Raw genomic sequence first — 16873 nt, 5'->3', positions numbered from 1 at the left:
TTACTCTGTCAGATGAAAATCAGAGTATGTAAATAAATGTTATAATCACTCAGATTAATTAATATCTGTTATCTTTAGCTTGGATAATCTGTTCTTCTTCAATTCTGTGAAATATCAAACTTCCTTGGGCACTTTTTCTTCTTAGTAAACAGAAAATCAAAAGATCAGATTACATTATTATTTTGGAAAATGTGAATAATAAAAACAAGTCATTTGCTACACATGGTTCTATAATACAACCTATACCAAAAAGAAACCAACAAAGGAGCAGTATATGCCACAATTAGGAACCAAGAAGTTATGTGAAATAAGATATGAATTAAACAATAGGATGAGCATTTCTGAATTATATACACATCCCCCACAGCCAACAAACTTCCTCAGCTGAATTAAACATACTGTTTAAAACTCACCCAAGCAAGCACTATCTTATAAAAACAGAAACACCAAATTCATTATTTTAAATAACTTTCAGTCATTCATCTTCCCACGTGAATTTCCCCCAAAACTCCAATAAACCCAGCAGAAAGGGCAGGACAGCGCACAAACCACCGCCACCGTCCCCAGCCTTGGACCTCACCAATGGGAAAATTACAGACTAACTCATTTCCATCCCAAATGTAAGTATATCAATATGAACACATTAATCATTTTAATTTTCTAAATCCTCAATTTCAAGCTGCTCTAAGACTACAATTCCAACAGATGCGACACCAATCCAACGACAACCTCACAAATCAGCCAATCTTTCCTAAATCCCTCTGGGTTAAGATGAGCAAAGACAGTGTATATTGCTAAACACCAACAACTTGAAAATAATTTACAAATATTTACTTGACATATAACCAAAATATTTCTGCAAATCTGAGAAACAGAAAATGGACAGCTTATCTGTCAGGTTCAGAGCAGAGACAATGACAGGACTTGCCCAAAGTGAGTCAGCAAATCGGCAGCAAACATGAAAATCAAAGTCCAGTTTCCTACCCGGCACAATGCTATCTTACGAGCAATGATGAACACTCCAATATTAAACAATGCATCTTTATCAGAATTTAATGCAAACGGTATGTTCAAACTGCATCTCTCATTTGTCTTAACTAAGATAACTTACTCCATGCATTCCCTACCTCATTTCACAAAGAATTGAAAATGGCTTTAAAAGCAGATACGAAAAAAAAAAAAAAAAAAAGGCTAGAAATAAGCAAAAAGTCTTGACTGAGGAAAATATATCAAATCCAAGAAAGAAAATCCAAAGAAAGATCTGTTGGGAATATAACAGAGCCCATGTTTCACCTTACCTATAAGGACTATGTATCAGGTCCATAGAGTTGCTTCTCCTAACCTTTTTCGCCTCACGAATCACGCAGAAACTTAGATATGAGCAAAACAGCTTGGAGGAAATGGAACAGACTGCTGGGGCCCCATAACTGGATTGCTCCTGCCCAACTAAACAGATCAATTTGCAGGGCCCGAAATCCATTTGGATCATCCCAGGATGCTGTTAACACAGGATGAGAAGTTCTGCCTTAGAGAAAGCCAAGGGTTTCTGGCTCTCCTACTTGAAAAGTCATTTTCCTTAGTGTTTCTTCAAAGGGGCGCTGAGCATGATGGCAGATGAATGTTCATGGCAGCACGACTTACAATAGCCAGGACATGGAAGCAACCTAAGTGTCCGTCAACCGAGGAGTGGATGAAGAAGATGTAGTGCATATATACAATGGAATATTACTCAGCCATAAAAGAGAATGAAATAATGCCATTTGCAGCAACTTGGATGGACCTAGAGATTGTCACACCGAGTAAAGTAACAGACAGAAAGACAAGCATCCTGTGATATCACTTATATGTAAAACAAAAAGGGGTACAAATGAACTTATCTACAAAACAGAATAGAAACACAGATGCAGAAAACTTATGGGCACCGGGGTGGGAGGAGTGGGGAGGGATAAACTGGGAGACTGGGATTGACATATACACACCACTGTATGTAAAGCAGACAGCTAATAAGGACCTACTGCACAGCACAGGGAACTCTACTCTGGACTCTGTAATGGCCTATATGGAAAAGAATCTAAAAAAGACTGGATATATGTATTTGTGTAACAGACTCACTTGGGTGTATACCTGAAACTGACACAAAATAATCAACTAGACTCCAATAAAATTTTGTTTAAAGAGGCAGATAAAACATTTCATGTGTACACACAGCAGTATGGGCTGAGAGCCCAATGAATGCAGGCATTTCTGCAGAAGGACAACACGAAGCAGGAACTCTCAGAATATAGATGAATAATCGACTGCATATATATCCTTTATACTACACATCACAAACAATAGACAGCCTTTCTCTCAACCAGGCTGATGCAAAAATACATAAAACTGGAAAAACAGTCAGTTCAAAATGAAGGCTTTTAGTGAGGACTAGAGTTCCTACACTTTATTGTTTAACTACTATTTATGTGTTCACTTAAATTTTAAAGTTTTAAAAATTTTAGATTTATTTTTATTGAGGTAACATTGGTTTATAACATTACATACATTTCATAACGTTACATAGGGTAGTGTAAGATGTTATGGAAAAACCTAAACAAACTTTTTGGCCACCCCAACATTTCTACGCTTGCTACAGCGTGCTCACCACCAAAAATCTAGTTTCCACCTGTCACCACGCATTTGATCCCCTTTACGCATTTTACCTCCCCTCTGGTAACCACTAATCTGTTCTCACTATATCTATGCGTTTATTTTTATTCGGTTTGTTCATTTATTTTATTTGTTGGTGCTTCATATTCCACAAGAGGGAAATCATACGGTCTTTATCTTTCTCTGCCTGACTTACTTCACTGAGTAGAGTTCTTATACTTCAAAGTTAGCTGAGCAAATGGTCAAGCGGCCACACTGGTAGGAAAACTGAAGGGGCCCAACCACAGCCTCAGCCCGGGCAAATGCCATCCCACCAGATGGGATTTTCAAGGCAGAGAGCTGAAGATCCTACAAAATGGTCATTTTATTTACTGGGTATGCCTTTTATCTGTAGTCACCTTTGAAGAGCCATCTTCTGTTCTGCTTCGGGGACAAATGCATAAACACTTAGGAGCCAAAGTAAGTTCCATCTGTCTGTCCCGGCAGTGACAGAATCCACAGAGGTTTTCCAATTGCCAATCCTCAACTCAGTCCTGAGACTCTGACCCTCTTAAACTCTTATTCACTGTACCTTTGGCAGCAAAGTGGCTTTAACTCTTCTCCATGGGGAAAGTGTTGGCAAGAAAGGTCCAGACATGATACCCAACTCTGCAGAGTAAGAAAAATCTCAAACACCTGCCACCCCGGCTCCTGCCTGCACTCTCTCTCCTCTACTCCTTTGTCTGACCCCATGAATAGCAAAGCTAGTTGGTAAAGTAAATCTGAAATAACTCAACCATGAAAACAGGAATGCCTGTGCTTTTCATGTTTGCTTGTTTGTTTTTTTCCCCTCTGTTCAGTTCAGTCACTCAGTCATGTCCGACTCTTTGTGACCCCATGAACTGCAGCACGCCAGGCCTCCCTGCCCATCACCAACTCTCGGAGTTTACCCAAACTCATGTCTATCGAGTTGGTGATGCCATCCAGCCATCTCATCCTCTGTTGTCCCCTTCTCCTGCCCCCATCCCTCCCAGCATCAGGGTCTTTTCCAATGAGTCAACTCTTTGCATGAGGTGGCCAAAGTATTGGAGTTTCATCTTTAGCATCAGTCCTTCCAATGAACACCCAGGACTGATCTCCTTTACGATGGACTGGTTGGATCTCCTTGCAGTCCAAGAGACTCTCAAGAGTCTTCTCCAATACCACAGTTCAACAGCATCAATTCTTCGGCATTCAGCTTTCTTTACACTCCAACTCTCACATCCATACATGACCACTGGAAAAACCATAGCCTTGACTAGACGGACCTTGGTTGGCAAAGTAATGTCTCTGGTTTTTAATATGCTATCTAGGTTGGTCATAACTTTCCTTCCAAGGAGTAAGCGTCTTTTAATTTCATGGCTGCAATCACTATCTGCAGTGATTTTGGAGCCCCCTAAAATAAAGTCTGACACTGTTTCACTGTTTCCCCATCTATTTCCCATGAAGTGATGTGACCGGATGCCATGATCTTTGTTTTCTGAATGTTGAGCTTTAAGCCAACTTTTTCACTCTCCTCTTTCATTTTCATCAAGAGGCTCTTTAGTTCTTCGCTTTCTGCCATAAGGGTGGTATCATCTGCATATCTGAGGTTATTGATATTTCTCCCGGCAATCTTGATTCCAGCTTGTGTTTCTTCCAGCCCAGCATTTCTCATGATGTACTCTGCATATAAGTTAAATAAGCAGGGTGACAATACACAGCCTTGACGAACTCCTTTTCCTATTTGGAACCAGTCTGTTGTTCCATGTCCAGTTCTAACTGTTGCTTCCTGACCTGCATATAGGTTTCTCAAGAGGCAGGTCAGGTGGTCTGGTATTCCCATCTCTTTCAGAATTTTCCACAGTTTATTGTGATCCACACAGTCAAAGGCTCTGGCATAGCCAATAAAGCAGAAATAGATGTTTTTCTGGAACTCTCTTGCCTTTTCGATGATCCAGCAGATGTTGGCAATTTGATTTCTGGTTCCTCTGCCTTTTCCCCTCTGTGGTAAGATGGAAATATAGTGGTTGAAATGGTATCTATGAGAAGCCTGTAACAAATAATCACATTTACAGCTATAACTAAAACCGTAACTCTGCACCCTCAGGAAGGTTCCTCCCTGGTATTCAAGGTCAGGCAGGTCCCAGCTGGGAAGGCTATAACTTGATCTTGTCATAGTAGGCTACTTTCCAGCTACCAGGTGAGATAATGTCAGGAAGATACTATTTTTGAAAGAATATTTGATAAGGACATACTCTTATTTCTCACTCATCCATAAACATCAGCTTCAGTTCAGTCGCTCAGTCGTGTCCGACTCTGCGACCCCATGAATCGCAGCACACGAGGCCTCCCTGTCCATCACCATCTCCCGGAGTTCACTCAGACTCACGTCCATCGAGTCAGTGATGCCATCCAGCCATCTTATCCTCTGTCGTCCCCTTCTCCTCCTGCCCCCAATCCCTCCCAGCATCAGAGTCTTTTCCAATGAGTCAACTCTTTGCATGAGGTGGCCAAACATCAGCTTAGAGGAAACTAAAAAACAAGTCATCAGTCACCCCAAATTCTCTACAGATAGCAGGGTTTAAAATAGACCTTCCAGACTTTCCTGATGGTCCAGTGGTTAAGAGTCTGCCTGCCAATGCAGGGGACATAGGATTCCATGCCTGGTCTGGGAAGATCCCACATGCCATGGAGCAACTAAGCCCATGCACCACAAGAGCCGACCGTCAAGAGCCGGGAAACTGCAGCTACTGAGCCCTCACACCACAAGTACTGAAGTCCACGCACCTAACTGGACTCCGTAACAAGAGAAGCCGTCGCAGTGAGAAGCCTGTGCACTGCAACTAGAAAATAGACCCCCTCACTGCAACTAGAGAAAGCCTGTGAGCCTCAACGAAGAGCCTGTGCATCGCAACAAAGACCCAACACAGCCAAAATAAAAATAAATAAATTCTAAAAAGATAAAATGGAACTTTCTCAGGGACCTCTTGTGACCATGTGCCCATTACACCTACTTCTGTTAAAACTCACCATGCACCGTGGTACTCATTTTAGGTCTGGCTCCCCAACCCAACTGTACATACCATGAAGACAGGAATCATCTCCCATATTAAACACTCTATCCTGGGGCTTCCCTGGTGGTCCAGTGGTTAAGACTCCATGTTCTCAATGTAAGAGACACGGGTTTAAACCCTGCTCAGGGAACTAAGATCCCACATGCCACAGAGCATGGCCAAAACAAAATAAAAATAAACAAACATCTTATTCTTAGCACACTGCACAGTGCACAGTGTGTGGCATGGAAGAAACATTTAAAAATCATTGAATGCACTGTCCAAAGAAATTAAACAAGATAATTCTTTCTGCTTTTCATCTTTACTTGCCCTCACTTTTCCCATACTGTTTTCAGCTCAAAACCTCAGAAGTACCAATAGGGACCTACTGGACTGCGTGGCTCAGTATTTTCTCTTTAACGATCACAGAGATGCAGGAGAAAGTGAAAAGACAGGAACTGGGAGGGATACACTCAGGGTGAGGCTGAGTCAGACACTTGCAGCGGCAAGCAGCAGGAACACATGGACTTCAGTGCAAACAGGCATATGGCAGTAAGACAGAGGGACCTCTTGAACTCAAGGCAGAATCAGAGTCAAGCCTGGGAGTTCAGAGCATGAAGAAAACCTGAAGGCATCACTTGCTCAGGCTTCTCTCCCTCTGGAGCCAAGTGATTCACACTTCCTTCATGCACACAAATGCCACAAAGCTGTTGGATTTCTGTGTTCCCAGCTCACGGGACCAGCCTATGTGGAGACTAGCATTTCCCACTCCAAACTCTAAATTCCTGGGAAAACTGGACTGGCTCAGGGGCAAACAGCCTTAACCAGGCAAATCTAGTTTCTCCTAGATCCCTCCTGGAGAGGAAGCAAGTCATAGCCTATCAGGCTCCTCTGTCCATGGGATTGTCCAGGCAAGAAAACTGGAGTGAGTTGTCATTCCCTTCTCCGGGGGATCTTCCTGAACCAGGGATTGAACCCAAGTCTCCTGCACTGGCAGGCGGATACTTTACCACTGCGCCTCCAAGGAAGCCCAGGGAAGCGGGAACGTCTCAGAAAAGACAGGGTATGAGGATGTCTCCAAAGCAGTGGTTGGCTTTTTGATTACAATGCGTCTGCTCCTCATCTTTCTCTCACCAGCCACTCTCTGAAGTTCATGCAGTCGTATCACACTCTGCCTTTCAGGCTCACTCTTTGCCCTCAAACTTGGCCCTCAGTATTCTTTCTTGCTCATCTAATGTCTTCTGCTCCCTTCCCTGCAATCAACTCCAAATGCTTCTCAATGCTATAAAATGTTACTATCCTACTCAGAATGTGACAAACACCATATTAAAAGGGCTTTTTTTTCTTTTCAGTGTTTGATATTTCAGGTTCTGTGACTTTATTTTTTTCCAACTTTATTAAGGTATAATTTTCAAATAAAATTATAAGGTATTTGAAGCTTACAAAGTGATGAGTTGATATATGTTGTGAAAGGATTCCTGCCATCAAATTAACGCATTTTTTAATTTTATTTTATTTTTAAACTTTACAATATTGTATTAGTTTTGCCAAATATCGAAATGAATCCGCCACAGATATACCTGTGTTCCCCATCCTGAACCCTCCTCCCTCCTCCCTCCCCATACCCTCCCTCTGGGTCATCCCAGTGCACCAGCCCCAAGCATCCAGTATCGTGCATCGAACCTGGACTGGCGACTTGTTTCATACATGATATTATACATGTTTCAATGCCATTCTCCCAAATCTCCCCATCCTCTCCCTCTCCCACAGAGTCCATAAGACTGATCTATACATCAGTGTCTCTTTTGCTGTCTCGTACACAGGGTTATTGTTACCATCTTTCTAAATTCCATATATATGCGAAATTAATGCATTTTTAATTCACTTCACATATTTCTTTCTTTCTTTTTTTTTTTGGTAAGGACATTTAAGTTGTACTCTCTCATCAAATTTCAATCTTACAATACATATTATCAACTGTAGGTCACCATGTTTTACGCTAGATCCCCAGATTCCACACATCCTATAACTGAACTTACATTTGCCACCTCTCTGCCCCTAGCAACCACTTTTCTACTCTCTGTTTCTATGAGTTCAACTTTTTTTAAAGGTATTTTAATGGACAAAGTAAGCAAATAAATCATATATTGCACATACAAGATATTATCTCTGTTTTCTTCTGGATTTGGAATACTACTTTTCTTGTACGACTATAAACACACAATATGGTCTTATCTGTCTTGTTCAGTTCAGTTCAGTTGCTCAGTGGTGTCCGACTCTTTGCGACCCCATGAATCACAGCACACCAGGCCTCCCTGTCCATCACCAACTCCCAGAGTTCACCCAGACTCACGTCCATCAAGTCAGTGATGCCATCCAGCCATCTCATCCTCTGTCGTCCCCTTCTCCTCCTGCCCCTAATCCCTCCCAGCATCAGAGTCTTTTCCAATGAGTCAACTCTTCGCATGAGGTGGCCAAAGTACTGGAGTTTCAGCTTTAGCATCATTCCTTCCAAAGAAATCCCAGGGATGATCTCCTTCAGAATGGACTGGTTGGATCTCCTTGCAGTCCAAGGGACTCTCAAAAGTCTTCTCCAACACCACAGTTCAAAAGCATCAATTCTTCGGCGCTCAGCCTTCTTCACAGTCCAACTCTCACATCCATACATGACCACTGGAAAAACCATAGCCTTGACTAGACGAACCTTTGTAGGCAAAGTGACGTCTCTGCTTTTGAATATGCTATCTAGGTTGGTCATAACTTTCCTTCCAAGGAGTAAGCGTCTTTTAATTTCATGGCTGCAGTCATCCTCTGCAGTGATTTTGGAGCCCAAAAAATAAAGTCTGACACTGTTTCCACTGTTTCCCAATATATTTCCTTGTGGTGTCCATATTATAGCCTCTAGTAAACTGTAGTTTTCCACTTAGTGAGTGAATTAAAGTCGCTTAGTCGTGTCTGACTCTTTGCGACCCCATGGACTATAGCCTACCATGCTCCTCCGTCCATGGGATTTTCCAGGCAAGAGTACAAGAGCGGGTTGCCATTTCCTTCTCTAGGGAATATTCCCAACCCAGGGATCAAACCCAGGTCTCCTGCATTGCAAACAGACGCTTTACCATCTGAGCCACCAGGGAAGCCCCTTTGTAACCAATACCACATACCCCTTATTTAAGGACAATATTGAGTAACCTCTTAACAAAACAACTTCCAGTAGAAAGGATTGCCAAAAAAAAAAAAGTGGAAATTCATAAATGAATACATTCTAAATGACATGAAAATGTAGCCTATTTCCTTATGCAATAAGATTCTGCCTCTCTTAAGGTAAAGAAAAGATCTTGCTCAGAGATCAGTTCCTATGTTATCTGAATGCGTATGATCCCTAATATAGAAGCCAATTTCCGATCAACTGTGAAGAACACAGGCTTCTGTTCTTTTCACCCTCCACGACAGACGGGATCGTCCAACAATGAAAGATTATGGAAATTATCCTGACCACTCACCCGCCGTTCACCTGCGTCTTCTGGCATCCAGCTTGATGGCCTGTGTAGAGTCAGTGCACAGTAAATATCTGACCAACTAGAATGTGTACTTATATCTATGTATTTACAAATCAACACTGTACAGGCATGAGCCTTCACATGTGTTCATATAAACATACGTAAATAGATCAGCATGTTGGTTGTTCAGTCACTAAGTTGTGTCCAACTCTTTGTGACCCCATGGACTGCAACACGCCAGGCTCTCCTGTCCTTCACTATCTCCTGAGGTTGTTCAAACTCAGTCAGTGACCATTGAGTCAATGATGCTATTTAACCATCTCATCCACTGTCACCCCCTTCTTCTCCTGCCCTCAATCTTTCCCAGCATCAGGGTCTTTTCCAGTGAGTTGGCTCTTTGCATCAGGTGGCCAAAGTATTCTTCAGCTTCAGCATCAGTCCTTCCAATGAATATTCAGGGTTGATTTCCTTTGGGATTGATTGGTTTGATCTCCTTGCTGTCCAAGGGACTCTCAAGAGTCTTCTCCAGCATCACGATTAGAAAGCATCAATTCTGTGGTGTCCAGCCTTCTTTATGGTCCAACTCTCAACCTGCACATGACTACTGGAAAAACCATTTCCTGCATGTTGGAGAAAATGCCAAAAGGCAACCTCAAAATATAAAAGGCATTCAAATCACCTCAGGATCTTTTAAAATGCAGATTCTCATTCAGTAGGTCTCAGGTGGAGCCCAGTATTTGTATTTCTAGTAAGTTCTCAGGTGACCTTGATGCTGCCGGTCCACAGACCACAAGTTGACAGCAAAGTAATCCCTTCTTTACTCCCTTTCGTAGACAGTCACAGGCAAAATAATTAGAGGGTCATTCTCAAAGATCACGTTCGGTCACTTAGGAAAATGTATGATAACACTCTCAGGGAAACTCATCTTTGTTAGCAGATTCAAGTCTGCACTAAGTACTTCTTTACTGAGTGCCTATATCGGGTGCAAGAGCTATAGCAGCTTTCTTTAGTCACTCACGGATACAGCTTACTAAAGCACAAACATGCAACCGAGGCTTCTCTGTATCCTCCGTGATATTTGAGTAAAGAGAACATTAAAGAGTGACATCAGATGTTTATGGATGTGTGTATTGGAGAGTGGGGGTGGTTGGTAAGCAACTGTTTAGGATCCCGCATCTTCATGAGGTTCCTGTCAACACCTATCTCAATGAGATTCCTTAAGCGCCATCCCCAAGCCCTCGTCACTCTGCCCACATTGGCCTCTCCTGTCTTCATAGTCACATGGAAATTACATGACTCTGGGGTCAACTTCAATTTGCTGGACTACAGAATTTCCCCAGCTCATCCTGCTGGAGATTATGTCAAGTGTGATGCAAAAGGCCGTAGGTAAGACTGGTTATACCACTTAAAAATAAGGGGGAAAAAAATCAATCATAGAATTCCTTTCCTTTTCCATTTACCTAAGGCCCCATCACTGCCAAGACTTAAAAAGAAAGTTCACCTTGGGTCTTTGCTGTGCACTGGCGTCTGCTGGAGGCACAACCAGTAAGGTGAGAATCTAACCATAGTAAGTTCCCTACATACGAAACCTTCAAGTTGCGAGTTTTCAAAGATGCAAACGTGCCCCCCCATGCCAGCGGTCGTACTATACTGTTATACTTTTCAAGGCACCGTACTGTAAGATTAAATGTTTATTTTTTGTGTTTGTTTGCTTTTTATGTATTATTTGTGTGAAAAGTATTATAAACCTATTACAGTACAGTACTATGTAGCCGATTGTGTTCGTTGGGTACCTAGGCTAACTTTGCTGGACTTAAGAGAACGCGCTCTCAGGATGGAACTCATTTGCATGTAGGGGACTTACTATACTGAATTATAAATTTATTTTTTGATAATGTAGAGTGGGATACTTGGTTCAACTACACGGTTATCATCTATTCACTACAATTCTAAAGAAATGCAAACCTCAAAGATAAATCTGAAATCACAGAAATCTATTACATCCTTAATAACGTATTTGTTCATAAACACGCAAAATTGTTGCTTAAGTTATTACAGTCTTCTTTTGCCAGAGGCGTAAGCTTTAGCACATCTATAGTGCAGCATGAATTTTTCTGGCTTGTATGTCGTGGCATGTACTACTCAAACAGGGATACTGGTATCAAGGAAAGAGGTGCACATTGCAGGAAGCCAAAGGGTACAGAGACCCAGACGACAAGCCCAGGGCATTTTTCTAGTATGACAATTTCAATTAAGGTTTGCAGGAAGGGGAGTAAGAGAAATGTTTAGTAATATGACTGACAATGAATTCAAATAATTACACTAAAATAAATATGGAATAAGATACCCAAACTTCATTAATTTTGATAAAACCATAGCCTATAAGGAAATTTCCTATCTGGGGAGGGGGTTGTGGGGCACGGGCAGCAGCTCTCTCCCCGCAGGGGAACTTCTGCCAGTTCGAAAATCTAAGAATTAGTCATCTTTTTTAAAAAGTATATTTGAAAGATTCACTATTTATCAGTGCAAGGACATATTTCTCATAGGAGCTTTTGGGGAAATGAGACAGACTTCTAATTAGAACATTTCAATCCACAGCAAATCCTTTTGAGAGCTGAATGTTCAACGCTGAATGTCCTGAATTGAACAAATAATAGAACAATAATGTAAGAACAAGTTTACTTCACAAATGTAATCACTGGACAAAATTTTGAATTGTCTAAGGAACTACTTTACAAAAAAGTTAAACAAAAAGTTGGAAATGAGAGGGAGACAACTGTAATCAGGGAGCCAAGGTATTGAAGTCCTTCCATTAATCTTACTCAGAAACCGTGTATATACAGTCAGTTTCAAAACAATTTTCTCATTTTACACAGAGAGCTAAAATGATATAATACGGTCCTTTCCATTATAATGATAATCCCAACCCTCATGCATCTCTACTCAAGAGAACACAGAGCAGGCAATCTGGAAAGGAAGGGGAGTTGGGGTCCACATCTGATTCTTAAAGACAGAGATCCAGATACTTACAAGGCATCACATGGTATATGCTTGGCCAGTACTGTCCACTGTCTCTCTTTAACCACACACGTACAGTCCTGCAACAAAAGAAATGGGTGTGTTAAATCACACTATTTTTGGTCATGGGAAAGTTGACAGAAGGTCTTAAATATACATACAGTGGACCCTCAACAATACAGATTTGAACTATACAGGCCTACTTATAAGTGGATTGTTTTTCACCAAAAATGCACTACAGTACTACACAAGCCATGAATGGTTGACTCTGCAGATGTGGAACCACAGATACAGAAAGCCAACTATACAGTCGTGTGCAGATTTTATTTTTTTAACATAATTTGATCTATTTATCCATGGCTGTGTTGGGTCTTTGTTGCTGCGCGGGCTTTTCTCCAGTTGCAGCGAGTAGGGGCTACTCTTCATTGCAGTGTGCGGGCTTCTCACTGTGGTGGCTGTGCAGGCTTTTCTCCAGTTGCAGCGCGTGGGGGCCACTCTTCATTGCAGTGTGCAGGCTTCTCACTGTGGTGGCTGCGCAGGCTTTTCTCTAGTTGCAGCGCGTGGGGGCCACTCTTCGTTGCAGTGTGCGGGCTTCTCACTGTGGTGGCTGCGCAGGCTTTTCTCCAGTTGCAGCGCGTGGGGGCCACTCTTCGTTGCAGTGTGCGGGCTTCTCACTGTCGTGGCTGCGCGGGCTTTTCTCCAGTTGCAGCACGTGGGGGCCACTCTTCATTGCAGTGTGCGGGCTTCTCACTGTGGTGGCTGCGCAGGCTTTTCTCCAGTTGCAGCGCGTGGGGGCCACTCTTCATTGCAGTGTGCGGGCTTCTCACTGTGGTGGCTGCGCAGGCTTTTCTCCAGTTGCAGCGCGTGGGGGCCACTCTTCATTGCAGTGTGCGGGCTTCTCACTGTGGTGGCTTCTCTTGTTGTGGAGCATGGGCTCTAGGGCACGTTGGCCTCAGAAGTTGTGGTTCCCGGGCTCTACGGCACACGCAATAGTTAGGGTGCACAGGGCTTAGCTGCTCCAAGGCATGTGGGATCGTCCCAAATCAGAGATCGAACCTGTGTCTCCTGCACTGGCAGGTGGATTCTTTACTGAGACACCAGGGAAGCCTTATATGCAGATTCTAACCTGCACGGAGAATCAATGCCTCCAACTGTTCAAGGGGCAACTCCATGTGTGTACATGACATAAGTCATATTGCTATAATTAAATAATATATATCACATATAAATATGTATAACATGTTTGTTTATAACATATCTCTATACAACACATGAATATATAGATCCTAACTATATATATACATATACACACGCACATTATATATATGTGCACATACACACCACTTACGCTTTTCTAAAGATACTATATTCCTTAAATTTAAGGCTGCATATATTTAGAACTACATGACTGTTTTATAATTAAATATTTAAGGATAATTAAATTTTATCCTCATATGTATTTATATACCCACATGTGACAGTGTTCGAAAATTATTCTAGTAGTTGTTTTGCTCTGGGAGTATATGGCCTTTGCCCTAGTCTGCTGGAAGCATTCACCTCCCTGGGCAGTAACTGGGATTTACTAGGGAAGAACACAGGAAGAGATAATGAAGCAATATCCAACATCTGACACACAAAGAAGGCTTACTGGTAAATTCAGTCTTACAAGCTAGGCCATTGTCTCAAAGAGGGTTTTTCCAAACACGGTCAAGCAATGATAAAACTCTTGAGACTCAGATTACTAAGCTAGAGGACTGACTGTGGAACCCACCAGGGAACAGGGCAATCCTGCAACAAGGTGGGGGATGAGGGTCCACACCAGATGGACATCTACCCACGTGGTAGACGTCCAGGACAGAGGACGAGATGGTTGGATGGCATCATCAACTCAATGGACATGAGTCTGAGCAAACTCCAAGAGATTGTGAAGGACCGGGAAGCCTGGCATGCTGCAATCTATAGGGTCACAGAGAGCTGGACACGACTGAGTGACTGAACAACAAGACATCCCGAGAGCTCGGAGAGGAGGAGTCAAAGAGAAAATGATGCTGTCAGGGGATACTGTTAGGTTCTTATCAACCAGAAAGGCCCTACCACAGGTTACACCAGCACCCACCCACAGGGCCAACACAACAAGGAGGTAAAGGGACCCTGCCCCAGAGACCAGAGGGAGTAGCCAATGTCAAACCAAGGGAAATGAACAGTGCCCCATGGCTGCCAGGAGATCCTATACCCCACAACTCTCACCCCATACCCTCACACCATCCCGGGTAAAAAGCGGACACTGAGCATTTTTATCTCAGAGAGAACTGGACAATATCTAAATAGACTGTTTAAGTCACTACCTTAGACTAAGTTTTAAACTGTATTGGATTTCTTCCCCAGTTAATCAGTGGGTCGCCCAATAGGAGGAAAGGACTAACTACAGACACAACGAGGACGTGCCCTTTCTCTGTGTGGCCACGAGAGTCGATGTAGTGATGTATCAGGACACCACTACAAACACTTGTAGAATTCCATCTTTTCGGTCAACCAGCCAATTTGTGAGATGGACAGGTGTAATGGAAAATAATTCCTAAGAAATAATTCAATAAATACATTATTTATACACCTAATCAGCCTTCACTTAAATTCTTTTCATAATATACACCAATACATTTTAATATGGAGACTATTATCTCCATGAGTGCCATCATGGAAAATGATAGAACAGGAAGTTCCAAGAATCAGTCCCTGTACCAAATCAATTATGGAGCTGGGAAGAACTGTCAGAATCACTGTTTCAGAATTCTAAAGTCTAGTTAGACACTTGGCGCATCCATGGGAATGCCGGATGAAGAAGCAGGTTTGTGGCAGTAAATGTCACATCTTACTTGCAGCTACCATCATGCATGTCCCATTCACATAGCAGGTAGCTGTGGGGACTGTGGCTCGTGTTCACAGAGTGGCTTGCAGGTACCAGGGTGCTGGAACCCTGCCCTTCAAATCTGGGGGATGTGTGTTTTGATTTGCCGAGTGGTTCACTGAGGGAGTAGAGAAGAAACTGGCCTTTCTCTCAGTTCTCTAGGTCTGAAGGGCTTTCCAGGGCAGTGTTTGCCAAAAGAATTTAAAGGGAAGGAAGACCTTTTTCTCCTTAATGAAATCACTGGTTGACCTCAGAAGAACAGAAACTTCAATGATCACATACAACAAGAAATACAGTCTTTGCAGAAAGAGCTTGGAAAAGTCACTAAACAGACAACTGCACCATTCAACAAGTAACAACAGCAATCTCTATAAAGGAGGGGGATTGTGACTTTCAGTTACCACATTATAATATTTAAAAACATTCCGTTTCTAGACATGTGTTTGCCAAGGCAGAGGGGAAGTGAGGGAGGGGTGGACTGGGAGTTTGGGGTTAGTAGATGCAAACCATTATGTATAGAAAGTGATTATGTGGGTTATGAGCTCATGGCCATCAAGCAGGTAACATCTTCCATTTGGTGGGAGTTTTCACATCTATTAAAAAAAAAAACTCGGTATGTATGTATCAGATACTATTATCGAAGTATTTCAGAGAGGAACTAAAGCAGAGGATACAGGGCAGGGTTCTGTCCTGGGAAGGCCCCATAGAGTCCTGCTCAATCACAATTTCATTCCCTCATTAGAAAATAAGTATGAGGGAGTTCCCTGGCTGTCCGGGGGTTATGTTGCAGAGAAGAAACAACTGGATGGCCAATTGGAACCAAAGAACCAGTTGGAACTGTTCCTTTCACTTGCTTTTCATTGCTGTTGTTATTATAGGCAACAGCCTGCCTCAGAGGACCCTGCCCCTCTGCCTAAGTGTTTAACTAAAGTGCCTTTGATCAGCTCACAGGGAGATAATCTGACCCTGTCCACCTGTGAAAAGAAGAGATTAACACACCCCTTAGAAAGGCTGGCCATTCTCAGAGATGTTTTGAAAAACCAATGGCCCTTTTTACTCTACTTCCTCACTGACTCTCCCTCTCCATTCTGCCTCTTGACGTTGGTTCCTCACCACTTTTCTCTTGGTTCTATAAAAGAATCTGGCATCCAGATCCCCAACAGGCTGGTTATCCTGAGACATTTCCTGGTTGTTCAGTCACTCAGTCGTGGCTGACTCTGTGACCCCATGGACTGCAGCACACCAGGCTTCCCTGTCCTTCTCTATCTCCCAGAGTTTGCTCAAACTCATGTCCATTGAATCGGTGATGCCATCCAACCATCTCATTCTCTGTCGTCCCCTTCTCTTGCTCTCAACCTATTCCAGCATCGGGGTCTTTTCCAATGAGTCAGCTCTTTGCATCAGGTGGCCAAAGTATTGGAGCTTCAGCTTCAGCATCAGTCCTTCCAGTGAATCAGTTTAGTTCAGTTACTCAGTCATGTGCGTCGAGACTCTTTGCGACCTCTAGCTTTGACCTTTGACCTTTGTTGGCAAAGTAATGTCTCTGCTTTTTAATATGCTGTCTAGTTTGGTCATAGCTTTTCTTCCAAGGAGTAAGCGTCTTTTAATTTCATGGCTGCAGTCACCATGTGCAGTGATTTTGGAGCCCCCAAAATAAAGTCTCTCACTGTTGCCCCATCTATTTGCCATGAAGTGATGGGACCAGATACTATGATCTTAGTTTTCTGAATGTTGAGTTTTAAGTCAACTTTTTCACT

The 16873-nt window shown here is 42.7% G+C and overlaps 1 protein-coding gene across 1 annotated transcript in view; it reads right to left on the bottom strand.

The window, feature by feature from the left end:
• WDFY2 (WD repeat and FYVE domain containing 2) overlaps window positions 1-16873 on the bottom strand; it is a 192537-nt gene that overhangs the window by 107288 nt on the left and 68376 nt on the right. The window contains exon 2 of the mRNA XM_005908956.3: window positions 12224-12291. Coding sequence (XP_005909018.2) covers window positions 12224-12291 — 68 coding nt within the window. The remainder of the gene's footprint in view (window positions 1-12223; window positions 12292-16873) is intronic.

The sequence above is a fragment of the Bos mutus genome, chromosome 12 (genome assembly GCF_027580195.1).
Source record: "Bos mutus isolate GX-2022 chromosome 12, NWIPB_WYAK_1.1, whole genome shotgun sequence".
NCBI lineage: Eukaryota > Metazoa > Chordata > Mammalia > Artiodactyla > Bovidae > Bos > Bos mutus.
The sequence above is the reverse complement of the archived record's forward strand: the minus strand, read 5'-3'. Positions and strand labels throughout refer to the sequence as shown.